At 40.5% G+C, this 22,831-nt stretch overlaps 1 protein-coding gene across 2 annotated transcripts in view; it reads left to right on the top strand.

The window, feature by feature from the left end:
- Positions 1-16,363, top strand: part of myo1d (myosin 1D) — a 165,546-nt gene extending 149,183 nt beyond the window's left edge. For both annotated transcript variants that reach the window (XM_079261359.1, XM_079261360.1), the window contains exon 22: positions 16,028-16,363. In XM_079261359.1, the coding sequence (XP_079117485.1) occupies positions 16,028-16,184 (157 nt within the window). In that variant the 3' untranslated portion in view covers positions 16,185-16,363. The remainder of the gene's footprint in view (positions 1-16,027) is intronic.
- The last annotated feature ends 6,468 nt before the right edge of the window (positions 16,364-22,831 follow it).

The raw sequence follows: 22,831 nt of genomic DNA, 5'->3' as shown, positions 1-22,831 counted from the left end.
TCACTGTCTCATCATTGTGGGGACACAGGGTCCTAATCCAGACATGGAACGAAGATCATTCACCATTAAAAAAAAAAAAAAAAGCTACAACCATGTGCTTCTCACATTTCTGCTGGAGTGAAAAGAAAGATCTGGAATGTGCAGGTGTCAATGTTTAATAACGGTGTGTTCCGACCAAACGCGTTTTGAGTGTCAAGAGCGGCAGATTTCCATGTAAAGTCTATGGGGAGGCGCGGCAAGGGGGCATCGAGCTGTCTCGCATCGCGTTTTGGGCGTCTGCGTTCCACGCGGAACGCGCATCAAAAGCCAGAGATGGACAAAGCTGAACTTTGGCCGCTCGACGCGCGGCGTCAACCAATCAGAGTGATCAGCTCGCAGCTCCTGGAGGATTCCTGTGGTGAACCCAGACACGGGGCTGAGATGCGATTACTCCGTGTAATATTTAGGATAACCATTCCTTGCTAAAAAGCTGAATGTTTCTGATTTGGCAACGTAGCAGGATACGTTGCCTAGCAACGCTTTGTTTGGGGGCGGCGGCTCTCTGCTGAGTGCGGCTCTTGTTGCATTAACAGTGACTATCACTGCCCTACGACAACGTTCTCTAGCTTTGTTTATTAAATAAAACCATGCCATATCTCCACTGAATCCGCCATCATTCAAACTGACTGGAAGAAAAGCTCCGCCTTTCCCCCCTCTCTTTTCTGCCACGTTTGCCGCTCTCTCCAGACACAAGCAGCAGACGCGGCAGGAGCGTTTTGGGCGCCGGACACAAAAGTGGCAGTTTAGTGACCAGTGTCGATCGTTTGACGCTCAAAACGCGTTTGGTCTGAACACATTGTAAGTGATGCCTCTATGGCCTGAACATACGCTGTATTAGACTCCATGGCTGAAGAAAAAGCTTTTTGAAGCTTGTTTAAAGGGTTAAACACAGAGTAGCCGTGCATTACACGGTTAAAATACATGACGCGGAGTCATGGATTGATGTGATGTTCCTCAGCATTTTGTCTGTGATGTTACAGAAACTTTCCAGTAAAGAACCAGTCTTGTTTGGCGATTCTCTGCATTTCAATGAGCATTAACAGCAAAAGCGTTGTTCATCACCTAGACCACAGGTGTCAAACTCCAGTCCTGGAGGGCCAGTATCCTGCAGGTTTTTGTTGTCTCCATGCTCCAAGCCACCTGACCAAAACTCAAAAATTGGCTGACAAGAAGCTACTGGATCCATTTGATTTGAATCAGCTGTGTTGGTGCAGGGAAACAACAAAAACCTGCCGGAGACCAGCCCTCCAGGACTGGAGTTTGACACCCCTTGACCTAGACATCCCAGGTGCTTGTTCATTCATAACATTTTAACTTTCTGGCTGCTTGAAAGAAAACAATGACGTGTCAAGAGATGAAAATAGATGAACCTTTGATTAAGACATGGATTGGCTTTAATGAACAAAACTGGAGGCGTAACCACTTGAGAAGTGAGCAGTCTTCCTTCAGTAATGAGCAACTAATTGAGGCTGCCTGTGTTTTGACTCGGTGTGTGCCTGCATATTGATTCACCTAATGTGTTTTAAGTTAACTCTGCTGGGCTTTGAGGTGTCGGAGTGTCCTTTAGGAAAGGCCAACCACAGCTGATTGAGGGGAATGAGGTTTAGCTCACTGCTTTAAGAGGAGACCTCAAGCAAATGCATTTGTTTGCTGAAGCATCCTGCTGTGTTGCTCTGCAGTTCCTGTTAGCCTCCGCCATCTGTGGAACAGTATGCTCCAGAGAAAGGAGGTTTTTGTGTTGCATATTTCCGAAGCTGTTTCATCTTCCATTGATCTTATGAACAGTATAAATGAATCTGTGAGAAGTGCGACCGTGGCCCGTTGTTGTTGATGGCTTTCATTCAGCTGCTCTGCAGTGGAAACAAGATGGTTGTATCTGCTGAACCTACCAGTGGGTATCACACGCTGCCATCTTCTCCTCCTTTTGCTCTCTAAATACTTTCATTCTTTTTTTTGCATTTATGCCAGTATGTTTATATGTATGTAAACATATATATATATGTATATATGTATATATATATATATATATATATATATATATATATATATATATATATGTATATATATGTGTATATATATATATATATATATATATATATATATATATATGTATATATGTATATATATGTGTATATATATATATATATATATGTATATATATGTGTATATATATATATATATATATATGTATGTATATATATATATATATATATATATATATATATATATATATATATATATGTATATATGTGTGTATATATATGTGTATATATGTGTATATATGTATATATATGTATATATATGTATATATATATATGTATATATATATATATATGTATATATATATATATACATATATATACATATATATATATATATATAGGGGCATGTCTTTGATTTTCTCTATTATCTCGGTTTTGTCTTTGAAGTCTGGAAATACGTGTCCTGATATGCTGATGACTGACTCCTTCATGTAGTCACCATCTGTGAACGTTTTCCACGCTTTATTATCTCCCGGGTTGCAACTAAACTTGCAGCAGTAGTGGAGTTTTGATATGTAATCCACTTCTTAATCTATTTTTGCGCTCCTCTAATTTCTCCAGAAGTAATGCAATCACACTTTTTCTCTCACTCCCAACTGGCAAATGCAGCATGCTTTCCCTGGAAATGTCTTTCCACATGACTCTTTTTGTTATTTGACAACTTCTCGCTACAGAGCAAACATTCAGGAAATCCTTTCGCATTGGCAATGAATACAAATGATTCGGTCCAAGAAACGTTGAATCCTCAGTTCTCTGTTATTTTTCTCTTTTTCCCTTTGGGATCCATGGCGCATCACCGCCGGTTTTGTTTACGTCACCTGCCTCCTCCCGCCCTGCTGATAGATCGGCTACGTGTGTCGCAGGCTATGACGCAAATCTTCCTTGACAGAAATGTTGAAATTTAATATTTATTCTACTTATTTTCACAGCGCTGGAAAACGTTAAGAATGTTTGTGTCATGTTTGTCCTCCTACAGAACTATATCAAAACAAAAATATATATCCCTCTCCCATCTTTTTCCATTTTTTTAAACATTTTTGAAAAAGCTCCAGGGAGCCACGAGGGCGGCACTAAAGAGCCGCATGCGGCTCCAGAGACGCGGGTTGCCGACCCCTGGTCTAGACAAACACACTTCTGTAAGTTTAAGATGTTCACTAAATGTGAAGATCAATTGTCTTTTTAGTTGGATGGATGTGGGACAAACTATTTAAACCAGATACCGCTACAACTGCTGTGTCATGTACATCTTCACTTTAAAGATTTCAAACAAAATGAGCTGAAATGGGAAACTCATGCATAAAATATTAAGGCTTTCACACATTTAAAAAAAAAAAAAACACATAAAGGCGCTTGCTTTGAAATGCTTCAGGGGCCTTCGACATCGCTCAGTAGTCAGCGTCTCTATTCCCAGACTGCAGTGGTCCAGATCTTGCTTACTGTGCATAAAATGTAGAAATACAACTGCAGCATATTAACGACAGCTTGCTTTTTAAGATCATGTTCAATGTCCATGTACACTCACAAGCCAGTTTTATAGCATCACAATAAACGTCCTTTTGCCTTCAAAACTGCCTTAAGAGATTCAACAAGGCATCGGAACCATTCCTCAGAGATGTTGCTCCATGTTGACACGAAGCATCACACAGTTGCTGCACATGCATGATGAGAATCTCCCGTTCCACCACATCCTAAAGCTGCTCTGCTGGACTGAGATCTGGTGACTGTGGAGGCCGTTGGAGGACAGTGAACAAGATGTTTTGATCTTTGTGACATGGTGCATCATCCTGCTGGCAGTTTCCATCAGAAGATGCTACACTGTGCTCAGAAAGGGATGGACATGGTCAGCAGCAGGCTGTACTGGTTAAATGATGCTCAGTTGGCTGCAAGCCGCTGTTTTAGCAGAGAGCTGCTTACCACCAACGTTTTGGAGCAGTTTGGCTCATCTTTCAGGCACCACAAAATGTCGAGTTCTGGGCAGATATGAAGGGCCGATTTGACCGGATGCCTGCTCTGATCGCACATTTTGGGGACATTTTGATGGACATGTTTGACCCAATTGGCTTTCCATATACAGAAACTGCAAAAGACGTCTTTGGCAGCCAATAAGATGAAGGTTCCAAAGTTTAGCAAGGAAATATTTTCCACGCCAGCAGCAGCCTGAAGCGTTGATCCTGACGGCAGGATGGATCCTTGTTGTCATGATGTTTCCAGCAGATTCTGATCCTACCATGTGAATGTGGAGCTGAACTGGAGACTCATCAGACCAGCAACGTTTCTCCATCTTCTATTGTCCAGTTCTGGTGAGTCTGTGTGAATTGTAGCCTCAGTTTCCTGTTCTTACTGACAGGAGGGAACCCGCTGTGGTCTTCTGCTGCTGGAGACCATCTGCTTCCAGGCTGGACGTGTTGTGTGTTCAGACATGATGTTCTCATATCTTGGTTGGAATCTCCAACCAGTCTGTTCATTGTCGTCTGACCTCAGTGGGACATTTTGGTCCAGAAAACTGCTGCTCGCTGCGTAGTTTCTCTTCTTCAGATCATGTTATGTGTGAAAATCTCAGTAGATCATCAGTTTCTGAAATCCTCAGACCAACAACCATTCAGCCACTAAAACCCTTTTCTTCTTCTTTCTGATTCTTGGTTGGAACTTCACCAATTCATCTGAACCATGTCTGCATGATGAGATGCATTAAGATGCTGCCATTGGCTGAGTATTTCTGCTAACTGGCTGGTAAAATGGCATCTGATGGAAGATCAGTTCTTACTTACAGCTTCGCACTTGTTTGAGTGAAAAAATGCATTTACATTCATATACAGTCTGCGTTCATCTTTTCAAAAAGCTTTCAGCCTTTTATTCTTTGTTTTGAGTGAAGGCCTAAAGCAGCCTTGATGCTCAGTTGTGGTATAGACCGCTCTGATGTGCGCTTCACCTCTACACTCTCCATTCTCCCTGCACACTATAGAACTACTACTTTATTTCTCCTCCTCTTTCTTAATCAATACTGTATTTGCTGCCAGTGCTGTTTCACCCTGATTTTCATCTGACCTACATAATAATCTTTAGAGAACAGCTTTTTCATTCTGTTGCTTGAGGAAAAGATAACACTGAAAGAGCATGGGAAAAACAGGGACGAGAGGAGACACTGATGCCTGGATTCGCTGCTTTTCCGGCGTGTGTTTCCAAGTGAAAACTTTTTTAGAGACGTGTTTGATTCCTTCTTTGGGTTTTTATAGCCTCCAAACATTTTATTCTCTTTAGTTTTCAGTTTTATTCTTAACTTCTGCAACATTAAACAACGCTACAAGAAGTGTTTTGCCATCTTGGAGATGAAATAGTCGTCATTTACTTCATGTTTTCAGTGAAAGGCAGATGTCGCGTCTAGCTGCAGTTTTTCTCTAAAGTTTCCCACCATGTCACAAGCTGTGTGTCCATGACATTTTTTTTTTTGCTAAATAAAATAAATATTTAGAAGTTTCTACAAACAACAGTTACAATTTGCAGGTGTTTCCATTGAACAGTGTTTAGCACATAAGTCGCAATTCTCATAAAATCTCGTCACCCCGGATTTTATGGGAATTGCGGCTTTTTCAGGGTAGCCACATTGTATTATTTGCTACCTTTGAAGCTTTTATTCATCATTTTCTTTTATAAAACTCTGGATTTGCTGCTGCGTGTTCCACACCGCGCCAACTTTCCCTGTAATGACCTGGTCACAAACCCCCCCCCCCCCCCCCCCCCCCCCCCCCACGTCACACAAAAAATAGTTTCGACTTCTCGATGGAAACATCTGAAAAACCACCTCATCAGAGCGTAAAAACTTCATAGCAATATTTCAGGTTTCCATTCACATTTTTTTATTGTGATATTTAGTTTTTGCACAGTTCTAGGTGGAATGGGAACGTAGTTACACAAACTGTCTCATCCTCTCTTCATGCCTTTATTATTTCTACTCCATGTCTGCAGTTGCAAATCTACTGAAGCTGCACAACTCTCCAGCAGAGTCGTGTAATTAGAAGAGCAGCATCCAGGGAGCCTCTCAGGCAGTTTCTACATTTTGAACCACTTTACATGGAGCTAGATATCTGGCTATGCGTCCTCATATCCCACTCTGCGTTTTCCTGATGATCATTCATAGCGAGAGCCGTTCCCCTCATTAACTCTTCCTGATATTTTTAGCCCGACGTAGGTGTGAGTCCTGATATTTGTGCTGCTCCTTGCATCTTTCTTTTTCTTCTCCAGTTTGGATGTAGCACAGAGGCGCACGTGAGCCATGAGATGCAGCCATGTGAGACGCAGAAAGTGTGACAGGAGGCGGAAGAGAGATGCTGTGTCAGGTCTGATGTTAACTGGAAATCTGTGTAACTGAGTGGGAGGTGAAGACAGGAAGGAGAAGTTTAGAAAAGGATGAATGGGACGTCAAAACATCCCATGTCCCATTTTATTTCATGCTCCCTGTTTTCTGACGGCTTGAAGGTTTGACTGGAAGACGTCGGGTGGAAACCCAGAGAAACTCTGTTTGCACATCCTAAACTCCGACTTTAACCACTCTGCAATCATCTAACCTGACCAAATTCTTTACTTTTAATTCTCTTTGGGCTCCAAATAGTTTTTTAAATTGATCATTTTCTTCTCATCCGTCAGCTGTAATTTAATGACGATGCCGCTCGACTTCTGATGTTGCCAGACGATATGCACAGATGGAAATGAAAATGTTATCAGGTCATGGTTGGTGGGTTTGATTGTTTTCTAGCAAAACACAGTAAATCTGCATTCAGCCGTGATTGTTTTTTTTTTTCAAAATAAGCAATATTTCTGATGGAAACCTGAAAGCCTCCAGTGGAAAGATCTCACTTGTCTCATCCGAGGTAGAAAATAAAGATTTCCGTAGGATCTGTATCTTATAATCAACACACATTCCTGTGAGGATGCAAAATATTTGAATTATTCAGCTGCAAATGTCTGAGATATGTCTCACACTCCCACTTTGAATTTATCCTCCTTCTATGAGGTAGAACTGATCCAGCTCCTTCGAACTGGATGGGTTTTACTGGTGTACTTTGTCACAGCTCAGATTCTTAGCTGTATGAATGTCTGGACTGGGTCTGGACTGGGACTGGGTCTGGACTGGGACTGGGTCTGGACTGGGACTGGACCATTGCAAGACATTTCCGTTTGTCTTATTGAACAACTGGAGTGAGGACTGCAGTATTCTCTGTTTATCTGGAGATGAAATAACGTTATATTTAAACATTTCTCTGTGTTTTGCGCTGACATTGTTTCCAGTCAGACCAGTTTAACGATAACATGATGTTAACGTGACATCGTTCATCTTCACACGATGTGTTGAAAGCGTCTGAAAACATTCTCTTTGCACTATATTTATCCCTCCTTCATGTTTTATCTGACCTGCTTTGGGTGAGGAAACGTATATTTGGTGCTTTAACATGGAGAGAGAGAAAGCAGCATTCGCTCCCTTCATCCTGCCTCATGGCGCCTTGACTTAAAACACACAAAGACACACTGTCAGGAGCACATGTACTGCACATGTGTGCTGCTCCCTCTTCATTCCTGCATTTTGATCCCAGTGTTGTCTCACAAGCTGAAATATTGATAAAAGGAGACAGGTTTTGCTCTATATAAACGGTGGCATCAGCACCGAAACGCTGGAGTTTCTCCACACAGAGAAGTTATGCAGATATTTCCCTGCATATCTGTGTTTATGACCATCAAATCCATTCCTATGAATGTTGACACTCTTTTTGCATATTTGTGACATGGAAGAGCAAAACGGAGACTATTTATAATAAATTTCTGTCTCTCTTTAAGCCATTTATTCCCAAGAAGTCTCAGTTGTCTTTGCTAGAAAAGACTTCACTTTGATGAAAGTCTCGAGTCTTTTAGTGGAAGCCAGCTTTGCAGTGACCCTCTCCTCCTCCCCACCTGCAGCACTCATATATTTTTTAGCAGATGCCAGCTTGGGGAAGAGCCAGGTTCACTATTAGAGGATGACTCGGAAGAGGGAATGGCTGCTTTAACAGGCTGGAGGTAATCCTGACTCTTCCACCTGAAGATCGCCGTTCTCGTTTCAAAGCATTTTTCTGCACTTGGAAACCTTTTCCTCAGGACTTCTATAATTAAATTCCTCTTCTTTTCCTTTTTGTCACACTTATATTCTCACCAAATCGTCCAAAATGTTTTCTTTCTCCCCGCCTGCCAGCCGCCATCCTTCCAAACAAAAGGGAGGTACTTTTGGGAGCCAGTGAGCCCAGGCTCACATGGCATGAAGGGCAAAGACGCACACATCGGGAGGGAGGGGGTGTGGAGTAAAGGAAAGAATTGATTTTCCAGTTGGAGAGGCCATCCAGTGATGGACCAAGTCTGCCCTGGGGGCTGTGACCGGCTCAGGCCAGCTCTGGATGGGAAAGGCCAGCCAGTGACCTTAAGACTGAACTGATCAGGTTTCTTTGTTTGGAGATAAAGAGCTCCGTTGTTTTTACTCTTTAAAAAGACATCAATTAATCCCTGAAACGCCGAATTTCTGAGCATTATAGCTGACAGTTTTTCAGCAACGGTAAACATGTGATGGTTCACTTCTTCTGAGCTACAGAAGTTTCCCAGGCAGTTATATCCCATCCAGGAGGTTTACAGTTCTGCTATAATGTGTAGTTTTCAGTCTCAGACGCGATACGAGTTATTAGGGCTGGACGATATGACGATATATGTCGTTTGGATGATAGAAAATGTCCATCGTTTCATATGAGGGTCTATTGTTTACACCACCATAAGCTGCTTTACTGCAGTATTTTACGTCAAGATGCGCTTTACAGCATGCACGCTGCAATATATAAACAAACATGGAGGAAGATGGTAGCAGACGTGTGTCAGAGCAGGATTTTTCACTAAAAGATGACCAGCCAACCCAAACCAATGAGCTTGTTCATAAATGAGTTCCCACAGATGGAAGGAGACCATTGCTGTCGTTGCCAAGCACATCTGACACATAACTGATGACTGACACAAAATGACATAAACAATTTTATATTATGTATGTCGTCATGGAAATATAAAATGAGCCATATCGGGATAAGAGATTTTGGTCATATCGCGCAGCCCGACAAGTTATCTGTGATAACAATATTATTTATCACACTCATAATTTAAAAATACGTCACCATCACAATGTTGCAAAGAGTTGCAAAGACACCCCCCCCAACCAACACAAGCGTGACACTTGACTGATGATTTTTTAGTTTTATTGACAGTAAGACTCTGGGTGGGGAAATACACAAAAAAGGTGTTTAAGTTATAATCTGCACTCCTACATCCTTACCCATAATTTTATATCTGTCAGTAAAATTTATCTCTGTAACAATGTAAACATTCAAATAGTCCTATTAATAACATGTTAAACATATATATATATATATATAATATATATGTTCATCTGGAAATCCGTTACCAGTTTTAACTGTCTTTTCATCGCCGTTAAGTTTGCTCGCACCACAACTGATCGGCAGAAGTACCTTCAAAAATAAAAGCATAAACGGAAAGTTAGCCATAGCTGATGGCAAAGAAAGACAATAACTGCTAATACAAAATATTATTTTGCAGGGCTGCGACGATATGCTTTTGTCCCGAGTCGATTACAGTTTTATTGTGTGCCAATTTGATTTACATTGCGATTCTCACCGTTCCTTGATATTGATGATTTTTGTAGACTAAACAAAAAAATAATAAAAAATTTTTTTTTGCTCGTCATTTTCTTAATTTAACAACTTAAAAACAACCCAGTAGCCAGACCATCATTCTGCTGCTATAATCCCCAAGAAAACAAGTCAAAAGATCAATAAAAACCATAAAAATGACAAAAACTTTATAATGGCTTATTTTTATTCATTTAAAAAAAAAAGAAAGAAAAAAAACTTTTTTTTATTTTAACAAGAAAATCAATTTTAAAATTGTGAAATAAAAAAATCCCAATATTCAATTTTTTTAAAAATTCAATTTCCCACCCTGATTACCTTGCGAGATTACTTAGGGTTATTTACACTGATGGACTTTTATTTTCATGTCGGTTTTATGTTGAAACTACTTTCTGTCAAGCTTTGAACCAATCAGAGAGCTTAAATTGATGATATCCAATCAGCAACAGCCAAAGCTGAACAGTTGACACAAAAGTTTGTGTGTCTGAAAAGAACAAAGAAAGATCCGCTCTGGCTGGAATGAAATGAGAAACTCACACAGACACACTTAGAGTTGGTTTTATGAGGATAGTCTGTAAAAAAAAAAAAAAAAAAAAGCAGAAATAACTTTAATTAGCCAAAAAAAAAAAAAAACCTCTTGAAGAAAAAAGTGAAAAAATGTAAATAGTTCCTGTTGTGTCTTTGTTTTAATGTAACCTAAAAGCAAAAAAATGTACAAAACTTTTTCGTTCTTGATTTAAATTAGGAAAAAACAACACAGTAGCCACACCATCATTCTGCTGCTACAATGCCAAAGAAGACAAGTAAAAAGAACAATAAAAATGATATAAATGACAAAAATCTTATAATGAATTATTTTTATTTATTTAAAAAAAAAAAAAAGAAATTGGAAATTGTGAAGCAAAACATCCCGATATTTTTTGCCTCAACTAATTTCTACTGTTAGTGATAAATTCTGTGGTCTTGTTTTGGCAGGCCTTCATGCTTCTGCATCTGTTGATAAATTCCTTTTACATCTTTTTAGTCTGATAATGTGAGAACTGAGGCCATCCTGAGTGAATAACTGCATGCATGCAGGGATTAAAAGAGCTGATCTTCATGCATCTTTACATCTTAACAAAAGCAAACAGGTGAACCAAAAGTAGGAACAAAGAAAAAGGCTTTTAGTTTTTGAGGTTTAGAGGAAGCTATTTGGTCTGATGGATCAGGTATGTGTTGGAGACCCTTTCCGTGTTGTCGTGGAGGTTTTTGGGAGGATGTCATCTCGTGCGTGTGTGTGTGTGTGTGTGTGTGTGTGTGTGTGTGTGTGTGTGTGTGTGTGTGTGTGGATGTTTGTGCGCGTGTCCCTGTTTGCCCTTCACAAGCAGCACAGGGCAGCATCCCCTCTGGCGTCTCAGCTCTGCACTGAGATGTCGAAGTAGCGAGATGAGAGATGGGCAGAGGAAGAGACATATCGCAGTACACTCATGCAAACGCGACCATTGGCTGGCTGGCAGCCATGACAGATGGGGGAGTTAGGTTCACAGGAGTTGCCATGGAAACCAGCACCAGCGATACTCTGAGCTTTTTCCACCCTACATAAGCCGAGCTGCAGGGGAGTGCAGCGTGGGCAGCAGGAGCTTCTTTTTTTTTTCCTCTTGTTGTTTATGACTTGCAGTTGTTGTGCAACAAGTCAGTGTCATGCAGTTCACAGCTCATCTGCCATGTTTAGATTACAAAAACATTGGAAGAAATTAATTAGTTTACATGATGATTAGTAAGTGTGTCACAGAGAAAGTGTGTCACAACAAGCACTTGACTAAACAAAGAGAGATGCATGTTTATTTCCATGCTTTTAGCTCCCTCTTCCCAACCTTCCTGTCTGAGCCTATTTACATTACATCGTCCTCCTGCTCTGTCTCAGCCACAAAGCAATTACCACACACTCATCTCCTCAGTCTCCCCCTCACATTAACATTACCTCACATTTCTGTCTGCCTTAGCAGCATCGCAATTTCTGCCACTTTATTCTCCCGCTTTGATTCCCGTCATCGATTGTGTTTAACAGCAAACGAGGCAAAGCACCCGTTCACCCAGTAAGGGTCTAACTGGATGTGACAGCCACTGAAAGCCCAGTCACTGCTGCTCTCCAGTCCAGAAACATCGTATGGATCATTCCTTCCACAGCTCTCGCATGATTTCTGCTGTAATTCATCTTCATTTTCTCAGCCTCTCTATGTTTGGATGCAGCACCATAATCCACAGGATACACTTTTATTCTGCTCTACACACTCCTGTAGTCTAACTCACACAATCAGATGCTATTGGGCTCCTAAAAACAGCACCAGTACACCTACCAATTCTCCCAGATAAAGGAGATCTGACGTTCAAGTCTTTCGATGGATTATATCAGACAGCAGGTGTCCCTGAACTCAACATCCCTTCATTTTATAAACATTTAAATTTCCTCAGTCTAAGTTCCAACAAAGCTGAGGTCCTTATAATGAGCCATGTTTGGGTTTGTCCGCTTTCTGTATGGGCCACCGTCTCCTAGACGACGCCGTTCAGTCGCATAACTCTGTTAGCCGGTTCAGGCAGGAAACAGCCGCCAAGTCACTTGGTCTTTTTAACCACCTAGTCAGACCAAGCAGCAACCTCCGGTGGATAAAAGTGAAGCTTATGCAGAAGCAAATAAAACTGCAGTTCCCCCTTCATCCACTAGGGGCTTCAAAACAGACCGAATCCCCATAGACTCCCATGTTAAAAAGACCAACTTCACAGCAGAAATAAACATGTTTACAGCCTGGTAAAAACAACATTTTAGGTTTAGTAGATCAGGTTTACCTTCATGACAGCTGTGGGGGGAGTGAAGTTTTTTAATAACTCCTCCATTTAGAACTAATTTCACCTCGAAATTAGGCATAATTAGGGGCGTGTTCTTTTGATTGACAGGTACCCGATATCCCGCTGCAAGAAGGAGGAATGTAGAACAACCATGGTTTTCAGACAGCTAACAGTGTGACTGCCTAGCTCTGGTAGCTGGTTAGTTGTCGTTAACTTCCATTAGCTCTGGGCTAGCTCTGTTAGCTACATGAGGGTCGCAGTTTGACAGATGTCAATCATCCACCATGACGCTCACAGCCCCCCTCTCAGCTCTACCTCTTTGCTCATTTTTGTATTTTAAGGAAGAGACAACATGCGTGACGTTGCCAAGATGGCGACGGCAGGAACCGCCCACTGAGCTCCAGTTCAGGTCTTCAGAAACCTACGGCTGACGTCACGGAGGCTCCGCCCATCTTTTATAAACAGTCTAAGGGTCAGATGCAGTTCCTGCAACTGTCTCCGTTTCCATTCATGCACACTGTTTTCTTTTATTCAAATACACGTCCGGTGTCGCTCAGAAACCCTCCTCCTGCTTTTCTTTGTATGTTTCCACTCATCCTGTACATGTGAATAAAAATGAGGATGCAAACCAGCGAGTGTGTTTGTGTCCTCTGTAGCTCATCACATGATGCAGCTGGATGCAGTGAGTGTGATTAAAGACAAGCATTATCGCAGTACAACTACAGATTTTAGAATATTTCTACTGACATATGCGCTCCTGTATGACTGCTTGTCTGATCTCCCAGCACTAAACCAGGTTTTCACTCAGCACAGCCTTCCTCATTGTGCCAAATACTCCAAATTATTGGTTTGTTTCAGCATTTGTTCACTTGTAACACCTACATTTTCCTAAGTTCTCTCTTGTTGTTGTGCTTTTGTGATGTTTTACATATTCCTGCATAGTTAAGGCTGTAATTATACTTATAGATGTGTTGGTTTAATGCTCGTCTACATTTAGGTTAGTATTTGTTTAAGTCGTCATATTGTTTGTGAAACAACATTTTTAGTATTTTCTTTTATAGATTAACATTTTAAATTCTTATCTTTTTGTTCTGAACTCTTCTGTAAGCATATTTTAACCAATCAGAAACTTCTTCTTGCTCTTTTGCGTTAGATGCAAGAACGATCCCCCTTTCATACTTTGGAGGTACAAATTGCCCAACTTCACATTAGCTTAGCGTTGTTTACCACCACTGACTGTTAGAAATGATTGATCATGATGATTAGGCCATTTTAAGCCACTTTTGTTTGCTCAGTAATTCACCATCGTGAGCCAGCTTTGGCTCTGACCTGGTGGCTCGCTTTGGCCCGCTATTAGTTTCATGGATTTTGGCAGGTTTTAGATGCATTTGGATGGACTGTGGTTCACATGAGGCGCGCTGACACCCAGAAGCCTGGTGCAGATATGAGCCAGACCAGTTATTTATTCTGGCCTGGTGGGTTTGGTGGTGTTTGACAGTGTTGAACGTTTAGCTTTTTTGGGGTAATAATTGCCGCACTGTTTGCATATGTTACCCACTGTTACCAACAGCTTAGAGAGTCATCTGCAAAACAAATCATCCCCTTTAATGTGATTAAATGTGAACAAAAGTTAAAGTAGGGTGTCGCTTTGTTTCTTGCTGTGTTGTAAAGTCAGATGTGGAAACCATCACCGTCTCCAGTCAGGTGTTTATTCCCTGTTGGAATGATTAGGTTTTCTCTCAGGCTGGAAATGAAATTCCTTCTCAAACCGGATCTGCAGGACGGACTGTTTTCACTCTCGTTTGCAGCCAATCAAGTCAGCTCCATCCAGCTCTCAACCTTTCAGCATGCAATGCTTTGCTAATGACTTGAGCTTCTTTCCATCATGCTAACAGATCTTCCTCACATCTTCCCACCGACGGCGTGAGACTGAGCTGAAACCGTCAAATGGGAATTAGTTGGTTTCTTTGCTTCAGTCTGATCTATTTGTGTGTTCCTCATGTGGAGGATTGATGTTTATATAAAAGACTTTAACGCTAACATTCGCTTTCCCTTCATTTCTGTGTTAAGTCTCAACGGTCTTTTAATTAGCACTATGTAAATAAAACAAAGCATTTTGATCAAATTTCATCATTTTCCTCTTTAAATAAATAAATTTTATCTTTAGTCTTTTGAGTTGCAGAGTGTGCCTGAATTGGAACACACTCCATCAAACAGCAGTGTTTGTGTCACAGTACTGCCTGATAGTGTTGCTGTATGTGTGTATATGTATGTGTGTGTGAGAGAGATTTTTCTTCTAGCTCAAACACCTGTTTGTGTGTGATTAATGTAATATATTGTTGAGATGATGATGCTGTTTGTATGTGAGGAAGAGCATGATTTACGAGCTAAAACATCTTCCTCGCTGCGCTTTCTACTCGGACTCTGCTCACTAATGAATCTGCAGGTTTTATTTTTCTGCATTGAACTGTGACTTAGCAGAACATGAAACCCCCTGAGGATGAACCAAGCATGTAAATAAATAATGTTAGCTGACAAGCCAAAGCTACGGAAACACAGTGAAGCAGGATGCATCATCTCTGGTCAGCGCCGGCATGTTCATGTTCACACTTGTAAAACACCTGCAGATAAGAAATTCTGCACACACTGATGCAGCATTTCATCAGCTGCTTCTAAAATGTAAAGCTGGTACCAAGAGAACGGGAAGGAAACGTAGCGATGGAGAAGGGAAGGACAACTCTGAGAAAAAGACCTTAAAAACAGAAAACAGCCAAAGGAATAAAGAAGAAATGAGGAGAAACAGTCAGTCAGTGAACTGGAAGTAATCACCCAAAAAAGGGATTTAAATCTTAAATCACCCGCAACATTTAAAAACAGCGAACTAAAGAGAAGACATTTTATTTCAGTGCAGGTCCAATAAAACATGAGATGATGCTAACCGAGCAGACAGAGGGCCTGGGAAAAAAGCATCTTTTTCTGCTTTAAATACATGTTGGAGGTATTTTGTTCACTGACACTGAGGTTATATTTCAGGATGATGACACATCCTTTGTAGAGAGAAGTGATTTCAAACTTGTTTTCAGGAAAAATTAATCTCACAGTCGTGGATGGGAAGTATCCCAGATCAAATACAAGCAGAAAATTTATGTTAAGAACAGAAAATATTGTTCTTTATGAGGCTCCATCCTTCATTTCTGATGACTTCATCAGTTAAAACCCATGTTTCAAAGAACTAAGGCTACGAGCAATAAAATCCATATTTTTTTTTACGATTTATGACTTCATGGATTTATGTTCCCCATATTCGTTTTCCAGGGAATGTTCATCTTTCTCTTTCTAACATTTGTCTTTTAAAATGTTAAATAGTTGAGTACTTGCTCTTGTCCTTCTTGCTCTAAACTTTCTGTCTTCTCTCTGCAGTGAGAGGAGGAAGCTGCAGGTGAACATCGCCAGTCCCATTCAGTGCAGCATGAACGGGAGGAAATGCACCGTCATCGTCGAGCCCAAGATCAACCAATCACAGCCAGACTTCACCAAGAGCCGATCTGGTTACATCCTGGCGGTTCCAGGAAACTGAAGCGGTCCAGGAGAAGATGCAGCTGATTGTCAGCTGAATCCTCACTTTTCACAGAAATGCCAAATTCCACCTTTTTTTTCCAAGTTTAGCCTGATTCAGCTGAACATATTTGAAAATCATGTTTCACCATAAAGGTGCTTTTTTTTGTTTGTTTTTTAATCGTCAAAATTTCATTGATTTGCTTTGTGCAATATTTAGTTTATTGCAGGTTGATTATTTTGAGTCCAGGTGAGATCAGGTTAAACAACAACCTGTCTCAGAGGTCCACATGTTGCATTACAGGGTAAAAAAAATATTTAAAATGTTTTGCAGGAATTTATAGTCCATGAAGCTTCATGTGGAACCTGAACCTGCAGATTATGTTCATGCATGACTTTAATTTGTGATTTCTGCTTTAAAGTAGGGGGCGAAAACCTTTTTTTTTGTGATTTATATTCAAAGATTTACAACGTTAATGACGTTAACTGAAGACTCGCCTACCTAGAGGGTAAAAGGAACAACCTATGTTGTGTATTTTTAGTTTATTAACTGTTTACAGTCACATGGGGGAACAGCAGAGGTGTCTGAGGCACAAATTCCAAATATTTGGTAGTTTTAGTTGCAGGATGTTTAGTTGGATGTGTTGAGCATATCCTGAACAAAACAAGCTGCTAAATACAACACATTGATATATGATTATTTAAATCCTACATCTTATGCTTTCTATGCAATATAGTTTTGTAACATTCCTGCTTATGCATTAAAGATTAAAATCCAGAATTAGAATAAAAATGTGTATGCAAGGCACTTGTGCTCATTATAGTGTTGAAGGTAATGCTATAACCGAATATCTGGTAGTAGATCATTAGGGGATGAAAGCTTTGTTTTTATTATTTTCCCTTTCTTTTTTAAAAATAACTACCTTTTGTGCATATTCTCTGTAGATGGCAGATGTGATGCTTTTGCGTAGCAACAGCGTTGCTAGCCAGTGTAATCCCATCTGAACTCCAGCCTTTAAACCTAGGTTCATTTGCAGTGAGTAGTCTGACTTATCGTGCTCTTTAGTCCTCTGAGTCAGGCTTCTGCTGGACAACACCGCCATCATCTCAGCAACGGAGTGTGTGCTTGTGTGTGACTTTGTGTGCCCTCTTAGCTCAGCTACTCTACGTGGAAGGTGACTCAGAGCTTGGCTGGTTGGGTGGGTTAAGGGGTTTGCACTTGGCAAAGACTTTTTGTACCATCCTTGACTCTTCAAACACTTGGCTTTTCCGACCTCTGAGTGTTTAGAGCCAAATAACGCTTATCTTGTTCATGTTAAACGCACTTCCTGAGTCACGTTTCTTCAAGCTGCCAGCTGTGTTAAAGGTTTTCCCACTTGTTTTCAGTTATCTGTCCATGACTTTGTTGTTTTTCTTAAACCTGTTGTAATACAAGCTCAGGAGATGACCGATTTTATAACATTTAAATGTCCAAGGATGAAGAGAAATGAAGACATCTAAAAACATCCGGCATCCACAGTCGGCTGTGAGATGAATAAACACATTTATGGCAGATGTTTCTCTTAAGGCACGAATTATGTTAAAATCAAGGAGATGATGTTTGTTGTTTTTTTCTTGTCATGAAAAAGTTTTTCTGCTACTGTTCAACCAGCCTAATCATATCAAACTTAATTTAGTAGATTTCCTGGAGCTTTATAACTGGCTAGCTTGTCAGTTAGCTAATCGCTAACATGCTAGCCAAATGGGAAAATGCACATCTCTCTTTTTATTTTTCTATTTCTTTTTTTATTTCTCATTATACCAGTGCTACGTTAATTACTATAGGTTTTCACCATAGTTTGGTAAATGAGATGTTGTAAATGTTTTACTCTTCATCTCAGTCTGTAAGAGCTAACGTCCATGTAGCACATGCTACTTCCTGGCTAACAAGACTGTGCTTTCCAAAAATTCAAGACAAGTAGATTTTTTTTGTTTGTTTTTAGTCTATCATGAATAACAAAGGTCTCTAGAAATAAAATGCATTAAACTTATCAAGTATTTAGAGTTCAAATCAAATAAATCAAATGAGGAAAGTATGCATAAGTTAACGGATAATTGCCATCTACATTTCTCTTGCAAAAATCATTTCAGATAATTTAATACCTTTATATTTAGCATATTTGCAATGTAATGACATTTACATTAACAAGTCAAGGAAGACTTGTTAACAGTTTAGCCACAGTGTCACAGTCACCTCACTGCGTGAATGCTGCCCGAACACGGCGTTTATCTTAATTAGCTTTTGAGCGCCCGCGTCTTTTGAAGAAGTAAATCTCTGTTCTTCTTCACTGCTCTCTGTTGGGTGACCTTGTCCCGTTGCTTGATAAGATGTTTTGACACAGAAAAGAGGTGTTTGGGGAAATTTGTGCATTTGTTGTGTGGATTAATGAAGTGGTGTTAATAAAAGAGCTATGGAGTAGGAGCGTGCGTGTGTGCGTGTGTGTGTGTGTGTGTGTGTGTGTGAGAGAGCGAGCTATAAAATCACTGCATATCCTCCAGCGTGGTAATCTCCTGCTCTCTCATTTCCAATCAGATATTCCCTGCTCATCATTAGGATGGACTCTGTGTCACTTAGCACGTATTTTTTGCTGCTTTCTTACGGTAAAAGGGGGGGTGAACAAAGCCTCGCTTGGCTTCCTCTCCTCCTCTGCCTCCCTGTCTCCCTGCCCCCATTCCTCCCTCCTTTTCCACTTTGCTTCCCCTGTCAAATCACTTGGCTCCTCGCCCAGTCGGGCTGACTCTACCATCCTGCAGGGCAGTAGAGCCTCGCTGTCTCTTCTCTCTCGTAGCCATCCTGTACCCATGAGGTGTGAAAACAAAGAGAAAGAATACCAGCAACAGAAAATGGAAACTAACACCAGGAATATTACGAAGCTACAAAGATGTTGCTTTATCCTGCCTTTGGCTTTGCCCCTCCGCCTCGCAGCTGTATTATCCCTGTTTCTTTCACAGATCAAGGAGTAGTTGTCTTCTAGCTGTAAAATATATACGGGGCCATTTGGAAAAGCTTCGCCTACTCCTTCATCTCCCTAAAGAAAAGAGATTTCTCACTGTTGCAAACAGAAGGCCATGGCCAAGGCAAAGAACTGGGATTAAACCAAAATCTGTCCTCAGGCACTAAACTCTTCTAAACTACTGCACCTTCATGCTGCTTCTCACCACATTGGCGTCTCCTGAACCAAATCCTCCCACAACAGCGTACAAATAAACATTAACGTCTTGTAGCGCATTTAAAAGAAAAGAAATTAAACCAATTTATTCATGCGGATTTAAAACTGGTGTTGTTTTACGTCGTTATCAACGTCACGAATGATGATATCAAAACCAGCACGTTAAGATGATGTTGGGATGCAACGTAATTGTGTTTGACCAAAGTTCACTTTATCTTCTTTTGTATTGGCACGAACACAGCAAGATGATGCCGTTGGCGGTGTGATTATTCCTACTTGTACTTGCTCATTTGGACTTTAACTGGTCTATAATCTGCTTCCCTGTTCCCACTGGTAGCAGCAGATAACAGGAAATAGCCTTGCAAGCTAAAAGGAGGGAGGCATACCAGCAGCACTGACGTACGTTGGTTCATAAATCCATTTGTTCCCCCATGCTTTTATTCTGCTCCAATAAATGAGCTACAACCGTAGCTCAAGCTAATTGTGCACGTAAATGTGCATCTTATGACCTTCTGTCCTACTTAAAGATAAGTGGCAAGTTTGTCAGGAAATGCTAACAGTGTGTTAATACACAGCTGCTGCAGTAGTAAATATTTCCACTTGTGGGTCAGTGGGTGTTAATTTGGATCAAAACTGCTGTCATTGTTGGTTGTTGATGAGCAAACATGTCACAAAGGACAATGTTATGCTTACTGACATGCTTTCAACAGTTTTTGGACACTTGAGGACATCAGGCTTCAAATACACTTTGAAACATGGTTGGTTGTGCAGTTTTTATGTTGTGCAAACATGGAACATCCCCTGATTCATTCCTGAATGATCTGCTTTGGTGTGCAAAACTAATAACCGATTACATCCCAATTATGCTGATTGTCAGTTCTTTTTATTATCATCTGTTTCTACATGGGTTTAAATACCAATGTTATCACATGTGCCATCATGTTCTTCACTTTAGTGTTGGAAAGTGTCCATCTACCATCCGTCTGTCCGTCTAGCTGCAATGTTTTGTTCCAGGCACGTTTAATGTCTCTGTTTTTAAGTCCCACCAAGTTAGCCAAAGAATAACAGCCCTTTTTCTTTGTAATTTATTTTGCTTTCAGCGGCTTTCAGAAAAACCTGTATGTATGCACCGCTCATTCACTATGTGCCTTATTTTATAATGATAAGTTTGTATTTTGCATATTTGTGTAATATGCCATTATTTTCTGCGTAGATAAACTGAAATATCCTGAGTAAGTCTGAAGGGAAATGTTGTAATACCGTGTTGTGCATATGTTTTTCTGTATGAATGCAGGTTTGGCATTCTTATATGTTCCACAATGAAAATATTTCATTAATCCGTTTATTATTAATAAATTTATTTGCTTTAACCACCATCTGTGTGTTAGCTTACTTGCTATATAATGATGCTAATGTGTGACGTAGTGATAGCTTGGCCGAAGCCCCTATTTATCCACCCACTAACAGCTGTTTCACATGGTGACGCAAACATGGCAGAAACCCCTGCTGTCGGCATGACAACGGCCTTGTTTTAGCCGCTGCATCAGCAGGGGTTTATAATCTGGCTGACTGTTTTTCCCTCAACGGAGCGACTAAGACTCAACTGCAACTGCTGTTCAAGTGAATGACATGATCCACGCTAATCTGTCTGAATCTCTCGTGATATATTTGGAGTTAAAACAGCAGATTCGTGGCTAAAGCTTATGTTTTTAGAAGTGTTTTGTCTCTGTACGCCGCCATTTTGAAATGCCAGCTTTTTTAGAAATCCTGCAAACATTTCAGCAGCAGTGACTTTTACTCTAAGAAGTTTTCTTGGTTGGGTCACTGCAGCTCTAAGATCACACCTTTTGCTCCGTTTTAGTCAATCTGCCAGTTTTGGCAGCACATCAGGATTCTTCCTGATATTTTTATCCAGAAGAATCACCGATAACTAAAAAAGTACTCTGAGCACAGACCTCCTCAAAGCAGCTCGTTTCCACCCATATGATGATCTGCAGCCTGTTCTTGTCCTCCATTCATTTGACATGGACACGCCATTAGATTAATTAGAGACAGCTTGGTAATGAATCCAAGCTGTCTTGGTTACATTGTGGTGTTTTTTGCATTTTATGTCTTAATTTGTTCTCTTACAGAGATGAAAATTCCAAAGATCCTTCGAATGTTCATGTTCTGGATGGTACTATCCAGAATGTTGTTCCTGATCTGGATGGTAGTGTCCAGAACATTGTTCTTGTATGTTGTTCATGATCTGGATGGTGATATCCACAACGTTGTTCCTGTTCTGGATGGTAGTATCCAGAATATTGTTCCTGTTCTGGATGGTAGTATCCAAAAGGTTGTTCCTGTTCTGGATGGTAGTATCCAGAATGTTGTTCCTGTTCTCCATGTTAGTATCCAGAATGTTGTTCCTCTTCTGGATGGTAGTATCCAGAATATTGTTTCTGTTCTGTGTGGTAGTATCCAGAATGTTGTTCCTGTTCTGGATGGTAGTATCCAGAATGTTGTTCCTGTTCTCCATGGAAGTATCCAGAATGTTTTTCCTCTTCTGGATGGTAGTATCCAGAATGTTGTTCCTCTTCTGGATGGTAGTATCCAGAATGTTGTTTCTGTTCTGGATGGTAGTATCCAGAATGTTGTTTCTGTTCTGGATGGTAGTATCCAGAATGTTGTTCCTGTTCTCCATGGTAGTATTCAGAATGTTGTTCCTCTTCTGGATGGTAGTATCCAGAATGTTGTTCCTGTTCTCCATGGTAGTATTCAGAATGTTGTTTCTGTTCTGGATGGTAGTATCCAGAATGTTGTTCCTGTTCTCCATGGTAGTATCCAGAATGTTGTTCCTGTTCTCCATGGTAGTATTCAGAATGTTGTTCCTCTTCTGGATGGTAGTATCCAGAATATTGTTCCTGTTCTGTATGGTAGTATCCAAAATGTTGTTCCTGTTCTGGATGGTAGTATCCAGAATGTTGTTCCTGTTCTCCATGGTAGTATCCAGAATGTTGTTCCTGTTCTGTGTGGTAGTATCCAGAATGTTGTTCCTGTTCCCCATGGTAGTATCCAGAATGTTGTTCCTGTTCTGTGTGGTAGTATCCAGAATATTGTTGCTGTTCTGGATGGTAGTATCCAGAATGTTGTTTCTGTTCTGGATGGTAGTATCCAGAATGTTGTTCCTGTTCTCCATGGTAGTATCCAGAATGTTGTTCCTGTTCTCCATGGTAGTATTCAGAATGTTGTTCCTGTTCTCCATGGTAGTATTCAGAATGTTGTTCCTCTTCTAGATGGTAGTATCCAGAATATTGTTCCTGTTCTGGATGGTAGTATCCAAAATGTTGTTCCTGTTCTCCATGGTAGTATCCAGAATGTTGTTCCTGTTCTCCATGGTAGTATCCAGAATGTTGTTCCTGTTCTGTGTGGTAGTATCCAGAATATTGTTGCTGTTCTGGATGGTAGTATCCAGAATGTT

This window comes from Telmatherina bonti, assembly GCF_933228915.1.
Source record: "Telmatherina bonti genome assembly, chromosome: 21".
Lineage (NCBI taxonomy): Eukaryota > Metazoa > Chordata > Actinopteri > Atheriniformes > Telmatherinidae > Telmatherina > Telmatherina bonti.
This window is presented reverse-complemented; position numbering and strand designations above follow the sequence as displayed.